Source organism: Plasmodium malariae (genome assembly GCF_900090045.1).
Source record: "Plasmodium malariae genome assembly, chromosome: 10".
In the NCBI taxonomy this organism is placed as follows: Eukaryota; Apicomplexa; class Aconoidasida; order Haemosporida; family Plasmodiidae; genus Plasmodium; species Plasmodium malariae.
Genome location: NC_041784.1, coordinates 2,070,848 through 2,084,456, shown reverse-complemented (window position 1 = coordinate 2,084,456; position 13,609 = coordinate 2,070,848). Strand labels below are relative to the sequence as shown.

The 13,609-nt window shown below is 18.3% G+C and overlaps 2 protein-coding genes and 1 pseudogene across 2 annotated transcripts, besides 1 other annotated feature; 1 reads left to right on the top strand and 2 right to left on the bottom strand.

The window, feature by feature from the left end:
• Positions 1 to 1,178: 1,178 nt before the first annotated feature.
• On the bottom strand, positions 1,179 to 2,145 carry PmUG01_10052900 (fam-l protein; the record flags this gene model as incomplete). Its single annotated transcript, XM_029005728.1, has 2 exons — positions 1,179 to 1,931; positions 2,059 to 2,145. 2 exons carry the CDS (start codon positions 2,143 to 2,145, stop codon positions 1,179 to 1,181), a joined length of 840 nt encoding a protein of 279 aa, XP_028862288.1.
• Positions 2,146 to 5,031: 2,886 nt separating this feature from the next.
• PmUG01_10052800 (fam-m protein) lies at positions 5,032 to 5,904 on the bottom strand (the record flags this gene model as incomplete). The annotated part of the gene is made up of 2 exons (XM_029005727.1): positions 5,032 to 5,685; positions 5,818 to 5,904. The coding sequence occupies 2 exons, from the start codon at positions 5,902 to 5,904 to the stop codon at positions 5,032 to 5,034; spliced, it is 741 nt and encodes a 246-aa protein (XP_028862287.1).
• A 5,848-nt stretch (positions 5,905 to 11,752) lies between these two features.
• PmUG01_10052700 lies at positions 11,753 to 12,388 on the top strand (annotated as a pseudogene).
• Positions 11,753 to 12,388: a sequence feature (Plasmodium exported protein, unknown function, pseudogene).
• Positions 12,389 to 13,609: the final 1,221 nt, after the last annotated feature.

Below are 13,609 nucleotides of genomic sequence, written 5' to 3'. Positions count from 1 at the left end.
CTATAAAATATAGATATTTACACATCATTAAGATTATATTAACTCTATGAATAATATATTATTATACAAGAAAAATTGGAAATATATATAAAAATATGCCTAAGTATTATTATAAGATATTACAAAACTGTTTTTTTTTTCATTATTAGTAACGTTAATTTAGCATTTTACAGGCATATACACATACTTAAGATTTTACTATTATAAAAAAAACAAAAAACTTATACATATTATCCATTAATATATGTTCACAATTAATTCAATTATTCAATGTTTTAATAATGTTAAAATAATATATATATATTTTATTTATATATAAATATTCAATATATATATTTGATTTGTCTTTACAAAAATTAATTAATAGCACAATTAAGTTAAATAATAAATGATTCCAAATTTTTAATTTAGTTGTAAATATATAAAATATATAAATTAGTAAGCAAATGTAAATAATCCACTTTATATAAGGATATTTTTTCTTATATATTTCTAACTTCAAATTTATGTCATAAGAAAAAAATTAAAAGGGCATTAAAATGGTTTTTACGATAATTGTGTTTTATAATAAAATTGTAGCAAAACATATTTTATAAAATAAATATTAGGTTTTATATTTAGTGAAGAAATTATATATATTTATATCAATATAACAAAAAATATTCATTTTCTTTCATTAAATACAAAACAATTGACTTTCATGGCTAGTTTAAAATCCATGCTTTTTTTTTTTCTTAATAATTTAAAAAAAAAATCGCTTAAATTAGAACTAGATATAAAATAAGAAGGAAGATTTTTTATTTAAAATATAAATTATTGCAAAAATAGTTTAAAATTATATGCACTGTTCTATTATATAGTAATTTTAATACACAAATAAATCTGTTTTATAGAAATTTATTTATATAGAAAACATAGGCATGCAATAAAAATTATATTAAATTAAGCTAAAACAATACTTTATAATGCAAATTGAAAAATACTAAAACCTTCAAATTCACTAAATGTTATGAATAGTTATTACTTTTGTGCATAAAGTAGAACATGTATGTCTGGGAATATTAATAAAATTTAAGCAATTATAGATATGTTTATGATATATATCACTAATAATATTATATATAACAATTTTTTAATTATTTAATTATAAAAAGAAGTATAATACTTATTGCTCGTCTTTATCTTTTCCTAAACTTAATTTTTTCAAATTTTTTAACTTTTTTATGGTAATATATAATTCCAAATATAATTGAGGTACCTAATAAAATTAAAGGCAAAATATATATTATAATACCAAGTAAATTTCCTAAAACACCAGACATTATTTTCTTTCCGTTATTAACAGTCCTTTTAGAATACGATATCCACCTTAATGGAGAATGCCACAATGTTGAATTTAAATTATAAAATAAATCCTTACTAAGATAATTTTTCAATCCGTTAAGCAAAATATGTAAAGGGCCAAAAGTAGAGGTAAAATCTAATATCAGTGATATTAATAATAACAAAAGCAATAATAAAGGTAAAGCAAAGCGTAATCTACACTTCTTACATATTATTTTTTTGTAAACTTTCTCACTAATTGTTCTGTTTTTTTTAAGAAAATCCATATAGTCAAGTTCTTTGAATATAATTTTTTCTAAATGGGAATATTTATTTGTTTCAAATATGCACGTTTTATTTTTCACAGTTACTTTGTGGCCTTCTTCATACTTTGATGTACCATTAATATGTTTCTTTTTTCCTGGGTTTCCTTTTTCATTATTATATAGATCTATACTTTTGTATGCTCCATTATTTGATATTTCTTCTGTTAACCCTACAATATTTGAATAATTATCTCTTTTACATTTTCCTAGTAAACGATAACACCTTCTGTCCAATTTTGTATCAACATTATAGTCAATTTCTATGTATTCGGTAAATATACTCTAAAAAGACAAAGTATATATTCATTATATGAAATAATAATTAGTATTATCGTGGAAAAAAAAACTAATAAAAATAAAACTCAAAATGCATGAAAAGCAGATATCTTCATTAATAATATATTCGTACCAAATCATTGCAATATTGATATTTCCAAGTTAAAAGGAAAAAAACAGCAATTTTAATAAATAAGTATAACTTTATTTTTTTCTCCATAACATAAATTATTAATACTGTAATATATTCCGTAAACAATAAATTACAATAGTATAGTGTACACTTAATGACAAAGGATAATTTATTATATATTTAATTTTGTTTTTTATTATTTTTTATTTTTCCTTAAAAATATGAAAAAGTGTATATATATAATGTTTTTGACAACAATTACAAAGAAAAATAAATTGAATTATATATTATACAATATTAATACTAATCTTATTTTTATATCACTATTTTCAGTTAAAACAAAATATTTTGAATTCATTCATAAATATTCAGAATATATAATTAAATTATTTATTAAAATATGGTAATTAAATAACTATGTCTGTAAAAATTTTTAAAAAGAAAATATAAAAACTAATAAAAACTACTTAATATTTCTAAATATTGAGTTTATGCAGAATCATCAATGTTTACTATATAGAATATATAGAATACAGATAATGCACTGTTCTCTATTCTGAAGTAATTATAACTATTTTTATGAATGTTTATTTATTATTATAATTTTATAATAAAAATATATTAGAAAAACGGGATATGATTAGTAAATTATATTAATTATTACAATAATAATAAAGATGAATGAGTATAACCATATTTTTTAAAGTATTATATAATATATTAAATAAAATATTTTCATTCATTAAAGTTCAATAATACATTTAAAAAATTGAATTTATTTCATACTATATATTCTACAAAAAAATTTATGTTTTAATGGTAAATAAGTTGTAAATTTTTTCTTTTTTAATGACAATTTTTGGAATTAATTATCTTTAATGATGATTAATGCATATAATGATTTGTAAATAATATATTTTTAAATACTAAATTAATTTTTTCCTTTTTAATAAAATGTATATATTTAGAATATATGTTAATATTATATAATAAAATATAAAATAAATAAATATTAAAAAAAAATTAAGTTATTATTTTTTAACATTTTATGTTATTACAATTATTTTTTTAATATATGTTTGCAAATATTTTTCCTTAAAATTTATCAGCTTTTATAAATATATGTTTACCTAGGTTATTAAACTTTTTTCCTTTTTTTTTTTTTTTTTTTTATAAAGAACAATATATAACCATATTATTTCCATATTCCTTCTGTTTGTTTTTTTACATATGTTCTTATGGATATATAGTTGCATACATTTCTTTGTTTCCACTAATGTATTTCCATTAATACTATTTTTATCTTTTATTTTAGATAAATTCAAATCTTTAAACTCCATTATTTATTATAACTATATTTCATCAAAACTCTGTATATGTTACAAAATCATATCAATTCTATATCTCTAATATTTTTTATTTTCTTTATTTTTAATATAGTTCCTTCATTTCATCAGTTATACATAAACGATGCAAATTTTCATGACGATACTATATTTCTTCATATTTTTAACATTTGATTTTTAAAATTTTTCTTTGCACCTAATGCATTCTTCATACATATATTCCTCTAATACTATTATATATATGACTAAAAATAATTCTTCTATTAATATTTTTCTTTTATGATTATGTTATTCTTCGAAAACTCCTTTATATAACAAATTCTATGTGGTGTTTATTAACATATCTTCCTTATCATTCTCACTGTGACCGTATAAATCTCTCCAATATACCTTAATCAATTCCATACAAACTTTCTTATAAATATTATTCTATGACTTGTACATACTACGTTATCTGCTGTTTCCACTTATTTTTCTAAGTTTCTCGCATAGAATATAAAATAATATTATTTTACAACATTCAAAGTGTTTTTATCTTCTTCTATACCTATATATTCTATTAATTCATCTTTTGATATAATATTTAAAATGCTAATTTGCTTTACTTTTTAGCTCATTCAATATATTCCTATGACACTTAGCCTTTTATTTCATAAATTATTTTGTTTTTATGATATTATCCCATAACTCATATTTCAAATTAATATTAGATTCATTTTCTAGTACATTTCATTATTTTATTTTCTTCTTTCATAAATGATCCTAATCAATAATTCTACAATATACTTAATTCTTTTCACATTAACTATTTTTTCATAGACATATTACTTCCATATGTATAACTTGAAGCACAAAAATAAATAATAAATTGATTTAATTAATCATATAATTTTAATAATAGATAATTTCGAAGTTAGCAAGCATTTATAAAAAATATATAACTAAAAAGACATGTTATTTTATTACATATTTATAATTTTACATTTATAAAATACACAAAAAATAAAAAGACACATAAAAACAATTTTACAATAGATATATTATGGTGTACATTTTTCATAAAACCTATTTTATACAATAAATATTAAGTTTTTTGTTTTAGATAAAGGTATATATATATATTTATAAAACTACATTCAATTACTTTTATAGAATACAAAACAAGAGAGACTTATTTTTAATTTTAAATAAGTAATGTTTTTTGTTAAAAATATTAACAAATATTATTTTATAATAGAACAAATTATAAAATAAAAAAACTGTTTAGTACAAATATAAATACAATTCTATATAATTATGTGAACTATTCTATTATATATTCATTATAATAAACATACATACTCATAGAAATATATTTTAACACACAAATATATATATTAATTCATAATATATAATTAAGTCACATTCACAATTTAAAATACAAATTCGAAAATATTAAAGCATTCAAATTAACAAATAAACTAAAATCACATATTTTTATTGTTCTGTGTCAAAGAGAGCAGTCATACACGCTCCCATCTACAATACTTTAGAAATTATATGTATGCTTATTATGTATATCAAAAAAAAATATTATAGATTTTACCTCATATTAAACATTTCATTACAGAAAGATATATATATCCTGTCATTCGTTGTATTCCGTTATTAACTTAATTTTTTTATATTTTTCATTATTCCTTAAGATTTTATAAAACACTATTATAAGAATAACAGATAACATAATCATAAGTACGCTATATAATGCCACATAAACTTGTATTTCTATACCTTTTATCCATTTCTCTATAGTTACATTCAAAGTTTTCCATAATCCTTGCATATCTTTCGTTTCAACATTAAAAGGATTTAATACATGTAATGCGGGCATTCCTATTCCTAACAATACAAAAAAAAAAAAAATAGCGACTACAAATCCATAACTTCTAAGTTTTATTTTTCCTAAAGTTATATCACAAATTCTTTTATTTTTTTCTAGAAAATTATCATAATCTTTTTTTTTAATCCGTTTTTTTTCAAAATGGAAATATTTTCCATCAAACATTCCATTATTATAATCAATAACTTCTGTATAGTATCGCATCTTATTTAACGCACTATTAGACTGTTTATTTTTTCCGTTGACTTTTTTTTCCTTCACTCCATTATTTGTAAAATTTTCTTTTAAACATACATTATTTGAATCAATCTTCTGTTTATAATTTGCTAGTGATCGATAATTTCTTGTATCTAATTTTATAAAAAGATTACGATTTTCATCCAGTGATTTACTAAATGTGCTCTAAAAGAAAAAAGTAAATATTCGTTATTTAATAAAATAAATAATCTAATGGCAACAAATTGTTTTAATAAAAATAAAAGACGGAAAATGTTAATAATTAAAAAGCTAAACCTATATATTATATTATTATACCATATTCTTTTTAAATTGACATGTCCAAATTAAAAGTATAAATGCAAATATTTTTATAAAAAAAAGTAACTTAATATTTTCAGCCATTATTTAGAATTTTAATATTCTAATATATTAAAAAAAAAAAAAATGATTATAAATAATATAATATGATTTTGACAGAAAACGATACTGTAACAATTCATTAAATATTTTTTTTGTTATTATTATTTTTTCTCTTAAAAAATAAAAAAAATAAATATCACTACATTTTACTTTGCGTCAACTACAAAGAAAAGTCAACTTAAAAATATAGTATGTAATATTTGTCATAAGGTTATTTAAAGAAATAATGATTTGAATACTTTCAAGAATATTTAAAATATATAATTTAATTATTTAATATAGTTCACTAATTAAATGATATTTATATTAATTATTTTAAGAATAAACTAAGAGATAAATATGTAATTTCTTGTTATATACAAATGTTAAGCCTATCTACTATATAGAATATAGAACGTATATAACATATTATATATTCCTCTATCTATTATGATAATCACTACAAACATTAACATTATTGTTATATTAATAATTCTAATTTTATAAACTTTGTACTTTGGAAAAACTATTAATTTTAAATAATTATTAATTATTACAATATAATAATGTTAATAATAAAAAAAAATTCATCATGTTATGTTAATTATAACAAATACATTAATTCGCCTTTAAGTATATGCAATATTTTATTAAGTATAATTTTTTAAAAGAGTAAAATTTACATTGAACTAGGTAATACAAAAAGAAATATGATTCTAAAAGCAAATAAGGACTTATTGTTTATTTTGATATCATAATTTTTGAAAATTACATGTTTCAATTATGTTTAATTTATAATGTTATATTTAAATTAAAATTCGATACATTTATCTACAAATATTTTTAATTTTTTTTTAATTAATTATATATATTTAAAATTAATATTAATATAATGTAAAAACATAAAAAGAGATTAAAATAAATAATAGTATAGAAATATTATATATAATTTCTTTAATTTGAAAATATGACAAATGAAATAAATTCACAAATAATATTCAGAATACAACATGTACTAACAATTTAGAACGAATGTCAACATAATATACTATAATACGTGATTTACTAATTTGTTTACTTAGGATTTCACAAAAAATATATTGTCTTTTATTTATTCTTTTAAAAATACTGTTGGGAATATGTTTCAGACATGAAGCATAATACATCGACATAAAGATATAAATAATTAATATTTTATTAAAAATACTTTTAGCAACTAAAATAAATTATAACAAAAAATTTTTATTTTTATATTTTTTATATATAATAATATCATAATTATAAAAATTATATACCTAAAATTAATGTAATCATCTTAGATATAATTTTATGTTGTTATTCATAAGTAGATATATGATTCAAGGGAATAATTAAAAAAGAGAAAAATATTGATAAATTTTAAATACATTTATAAATTACAGAAATAATATATTTACAAAAACTATAGTTATTATATTTTCATTGTTTTAACAAATATACAATACCAGTGATAGTATTTATACAGCCCTGTTCTTAGTTTCTTTTTGGACTCCACGCAATTGTTCGTTTCACTTTTTTATGAACAATTAATATTTATATATAATTTGTAATTCAAATTAATTTAAATATTCATAATAATATATGTATAACTTATAAAATGAATTAAGTAATACGATTGTATTTTATAGTAAAGACATTCTAAAATTTTATTTACAAATAAGCTTTTAAAATTTTAGCAACATTCATTTTTTCTTAACTTTTATTTAAAATATAAACCTATGTTCTTTCAAATTATTTATTTTTTATTTTTAATTAATAAATAAAATATAAATATTTTCATTTCCTTTATAAATTTAATTATCTCCTCATTAAATATATCCACAATAAGTAAATTGTGCCTATATATATATATAAATTTTAGATATCTTTTATATTGTGTATATTATATTTAATAAAAAACATTATTGGTGTTTAATATATAAAAATAAAATTAGTTAAATATAAAATAATATTAAACTTCAAAGCATTATTTTTACATTTACACTAGCTATATAATAAAATACATACAACAATAAAATGTTCATTTAAATGCTCAATTTTTGTACAATGAAATATATGGTTTATGTGGATGCAATTATAATTTACTAAAGTATATCTATATTTTTTGTTTTACAAGAAGGAAAAACTGCTGAAAATTTTTTTTTTCTGTATATTTTTAATAAAAATTATTTTCTTCACTATTTTTAAAGAGTTCTTAATTTTTAGCCAATATATGCCGTCCTTACAGACTGGAAGTCAGTAAGATTGATTAAATAATAAACTATATATACATATATTACACAAAAAAGCAATAATGTTTGTAAAAAAATTCAAATCTTCAAATATAATACTCAAAAATATTAAACAACTGCAAAAATTGACTATTTTTAAAATTTGTTAACTTGATACGCGAAGTTCCTGAATTTCAATGAATCTCATATTTTATAAGACCTTCACATGAGTTATATACCCACGAGAAATATATTCGAGTGATACTTAGCAAGAGTTCATCTACCAATTTCCAGTAATTGCATAAACATTTACTATATTATTTTACATATTATTTCTTTTTTTAAAACTATAAATTATTTTAATTAAAAATAATGATGCTCTCCTACATACTCTTTAATTAATTAAGACAATGAATTACAGCTATAATAATGCTGTATTTACAAATATGTGTTTTTAAATACTATTTTACTCGATCTGTAGAATGATATTGCTTTCAATAAAAAAAATTAAAAAAATTTTAAATATTTGTTTGAACAAAATAATCAATTAACTAGTCATTGTTATGAAAATTACCATATATACATAAGTAATACGATGCATTATACAGCATATTATGCATCAAATAATACTAATTTATAACTGTTCAATTATAATAATCATTGATAATATAAAATAAATAACTGTACATGTTAGCTTAAGTGTGTTTTAAAAAATTACAGAAAACAAAAATTATGAAATAAAATTTTATAATAATGATATTGCAAATTAATAGGATTGAACTTGGTATGATTCTAAGTAAATTATATAAAGTTCTTATATAAAGACACGTGTTAACTATTTTAGTGAGGTAAAAAGAACGACTCTAAATCAAATACTAATTCTTTTGTAAAAATATTTTATTTCACTAAGAACATGGAGCTATTGTTTAAAAATATATAAATATTAATTAATAATATGAATGTTATTACTCAAGCTTAGCATAGTTAGGACGTATGATATGTATTACCAATAATTCATCCACATAATATATGTAAAAACAATTAAATAAATAAATATGTATAACATTATAACTATATACGGTGAAATATAAAAGGTTCTTTGTATTGCCTAATAATTTGTAATAATAAAAATACGTTATAAACTAATGTAGTAGTAATACAAATATTATAATTTTGATACTATAATAACTAAGTAGACAGATATTCGTTAAAATATGGAATCAAAATTTGAAATATCAATGCTCGAGATATAGAATTTGATATTAAACCTATTATATATAGAACGAAATTTTTTAATCCAATAGAATTAATCCGTTTTAATTAAACATAACAATAGTATCACATATTTTACATTACAATAATTTAGGTAAATATAATTTATTTCATGTTCATTACAATTAAATATATAACAAGTTTTTTTTTATAGCATGATGGTGCTCTATATTTATTTGCATAACTAAAAGAATATGCTTAAAATAAAAATATATTTATCATCAAAACAATATATTTTATATTAGTTTGAAGCTATTTTATTATTAAGGACTTACTCCCTATTATAACATATAGATAATTATGAACTCTACTAAGAAATAACATTAACTAAGAATTTAAATATGTAAGTGCCTTATTTTAATAATATATTCCACATTTCTTACATTCGGGGTTTATACATGTTAAATAAATAAAAGAAAAATATAATTTGTTACATAAACAACTATACTTTCTTAAATATAATTACATTTAATTATATATTTTTTTTGTGGGTTTCTTTTAATTCTTGAAGTATTTCTATTAGTTTATATTATATCAATGATTTACATACTGAACATATATATTTTAATATTATATGTTATATTTTAAGAAAGAAAAGAAACAAAAATACATAATATATTTATTGTACTATAAAAAAAACTTCAATAAATTATATAAATTGTTATTAATTTTGTATCAAATTTAAATAAATGTAATATTCAATTCCTGCACCAAGCTATTATTTTCATGACATATTAAAAAAATAAATATAAAAAGAACGTGAAAAAAAAAAAAAAATCACACATATAGATAAAATAGTAAATAAAGAAATAAAGTGAATAAATAAAATATTTTATATAAACATAATAAAAAACTTTTTTTTTTCCTTTCCTTTTTTTTTTTCGAATTTTAATTTTATTAAATAAGATTCATTCCATGAAATTTTTTTTAAAATATTTTTAAAAAATATTTCTATTGATTTCATAAATTTTTTTTTCTGAGGATCCTCGTATTGAATTAATAATTACAAAATTATTTAACAAAAACGATATAAACTAATAAAATAAAAAAAACAAATTTAAAATAAAAATAATATTTTAGAATTACAAAAACTGCAAAAAATTAAATAATGTACAAATATAATACGAGCAAAATGTTGAGAGAAAAAATGTACGTTATAAAAGGATATTGTATTATTTATTTATTTTGGTTTTCTTACTATATCCCTACTTGATTTCATTGTTGGATTCTTCATACAACAAAGTATAATAAGTTCATATATTTTATAATTTTAATATTCTTTTTAGAATTATATTATTAAAATTGTTGACTATATATATTAATATATGTCCCCTTCAAGAAATAAATAGAGAATAGTGATAAATGCTAATACAGAGTAAAATTTTTTAATATTTTTTATTTTATAAAGTAAAAATAAGTATTTGTTATATAATTATATTACTTAAATATAGTTATTATTAATTAATGTCCAACTGTAATCAAAATTAATAGTATACATATACGTAAACTAATATAATATATTATAATTTTGTTAAGTTTATGTATACTCTTCTTTGTCTACTAATAATATTTATCAAAATATTTGTAAAAAACATTTCAGCATAATTAGTATATAATCTATAAATAAGCTTTTATTATTCATCATCTAACAACAGATTTAAACAAAATTGTTCTAAAAGTATTTTTTGCATATATACTAATGCAAATTTTACTGCTAGGATTTTATCCTCTAATATATCATTAATTAAATATTTTATCTATGTATAGTATTTATAACTTTTTTTTTTTAAATAAGTTGTATGTTATTCAGTTATAATTTTCATACAATTTTATACTCTTAAAATTTAATAAATTCAATTAAATTAATTTTATTTTAGTAATATTAATAACAATTATAAATAAAACTCTTAAATTTTATTTTTAATTATATATATTTTTTTCTTCTTCAGTGCATGCTAAAATTATACTTTTTTAAAAGAAAATATAAAGTTTTTTTTTATTGACATAATAAAAAACAATTAAAGTAAAATATAAATCAAGCATTTACATACTATTATGAAAAATATTATTTATAAGTAGTATATTAATTATTGCAAAAGTTTTATCAACATTAAAAGAATTCATTATACAACAAAATACAAATATTCTTACCTTTTTTACTGAAGCTATTATATTCTTCATTTTAATATGTACTAGGAAATATGTTGATGAAGTACTATAATCATTATATATATACTATGTTTTTTCTTTGTTTTTTTTTTTAATTTTTTTTACGAGAATAAATCTCTATTCAAATAATATATAAAATATTATATTTGAATGCTGAATATTCATCTTCATTTCTAGTTACCATCCATAGCAAATCATGGGAAAATGGATACGACGGAAATCACACATTCAACGTAAGGTTCAGAAGGTTACTAAGTAGTGAAACAGAAGTAGCAGAAAATAGTAAAATTGAAATATCAAAAAATAGAATAAATGATTCATTGCATCAAAGTAATGATTCCTTACGAGAAAGACTAAATTCATTGGAAGATTATAACACTTTTCGAAAAAGATTTATTGGTTTAATGCAACGCGATATTTCTGATCAAAAATTTAATAATTTAATGCAATATACGAAATTTCCAAAACAACATGATTTACCCAACTCTCAACATAAAATAAAAAAAAAATATAATATAAAACATTATGATAATGTTGAATAACATAAAAACACATATGCATCTTAAAAAAAGATAGACTCAAAGAATAAATCAAGTTTATTTCGAAACAGCTCAAGCATTAATCATCATTATTTTAAACACCAAAATATAGTCAGAAATCATTTATATTTAAGAAAAAAACATCAAGTATATTCTTCATTTATATAAAAAAAAAAAATTTCATAAAAAAATAATATTATTATTTACTCTAATTATATTTTGTATTATTTTTTTTCTTACAATTTCCTACTTCTGTAGATCACCTACGGTTGAGAGTATATGTATACTTCCGCAAGGTAAGTAGCAGTACTGTTGGCGCTGGTTAAGTAATATATATAAAATTATTTAATAGATAAATCTAAATCCATTGATAAGTATAAAAAAATATTCACTATGAACAATTAAACTTTAAAATTTTTTAACTTATTACAGTAATTTAAGTGTGCATAAAATTTTGTATGCTTTATAGTAAAAAAATTTACGCCTTAGTAAAATTATATAATATTAGAATTCTTTATTTTTTCATATTTAATCTTACCAAAATGATTTATCATAATTATACATATCTCATAATATGAGAAAATTATTTATATTTTAGTTATTGGTTCAAATTATTTATGTTTTATGTTTTATCTAAAAATATACTTTCCACAGATTTATATATAATATATATATTTTTTTAAGTATATTTGTATCAAAAACATTAATATCGCATGTATAGAAAATACTAAAAATCCCATTAATTATATTAAATTAAATCATATTTTTCATTTAATATATACAAAGTTCTTATTCGTTTTAATTTTTAAAAATATTTTTGTATTATTAATTAATACTTATGAGTATATAAAATATATGAAATGTAACTATTCGATAACTTTATTTATTTATATAGTAAAATATAGTATTTTTTTTATTTTTTCTTCTTCTGAATTATGTTTTCTTATGTACTGTACAAACATACCTCAACAAAGATTCTCTTTTTTTACGTAAATATTCGCATAAGCTATAATTTACATATATTATTAATATAAAATTATATATTTCTTAGAATTAACGCATATTATTACATCTTTAAAAATAACACTTTTATAATATTGTTTCGTATATACATTTATTATATCACCTATTTTCTAACTTTTTGTATAATTATGGAATTCTTAACTTCAATATCGTTGAATTTTCTTTTTTCTATATATTCATCAAAAATTTAAATAATGTATATTACATATACATTTTTCCACTTTTAAATATATTATATGCAAAAAGATTTGATTTCATAATTCTTATGAGAATATATCTATTTATGGCATCAAAGGTTGTAACGCTGAATAAGTAATCTCTGTAGTCTTAACTTCAAATATAAATTTTAAATTATTTTTTTAATACCCATATATTTTTAAAATTCTACTTCTCATTCAAAAAGTAGTCTACATAAAGTCATTTTTAATAAACATAATTTATATATCATTTTAAAGG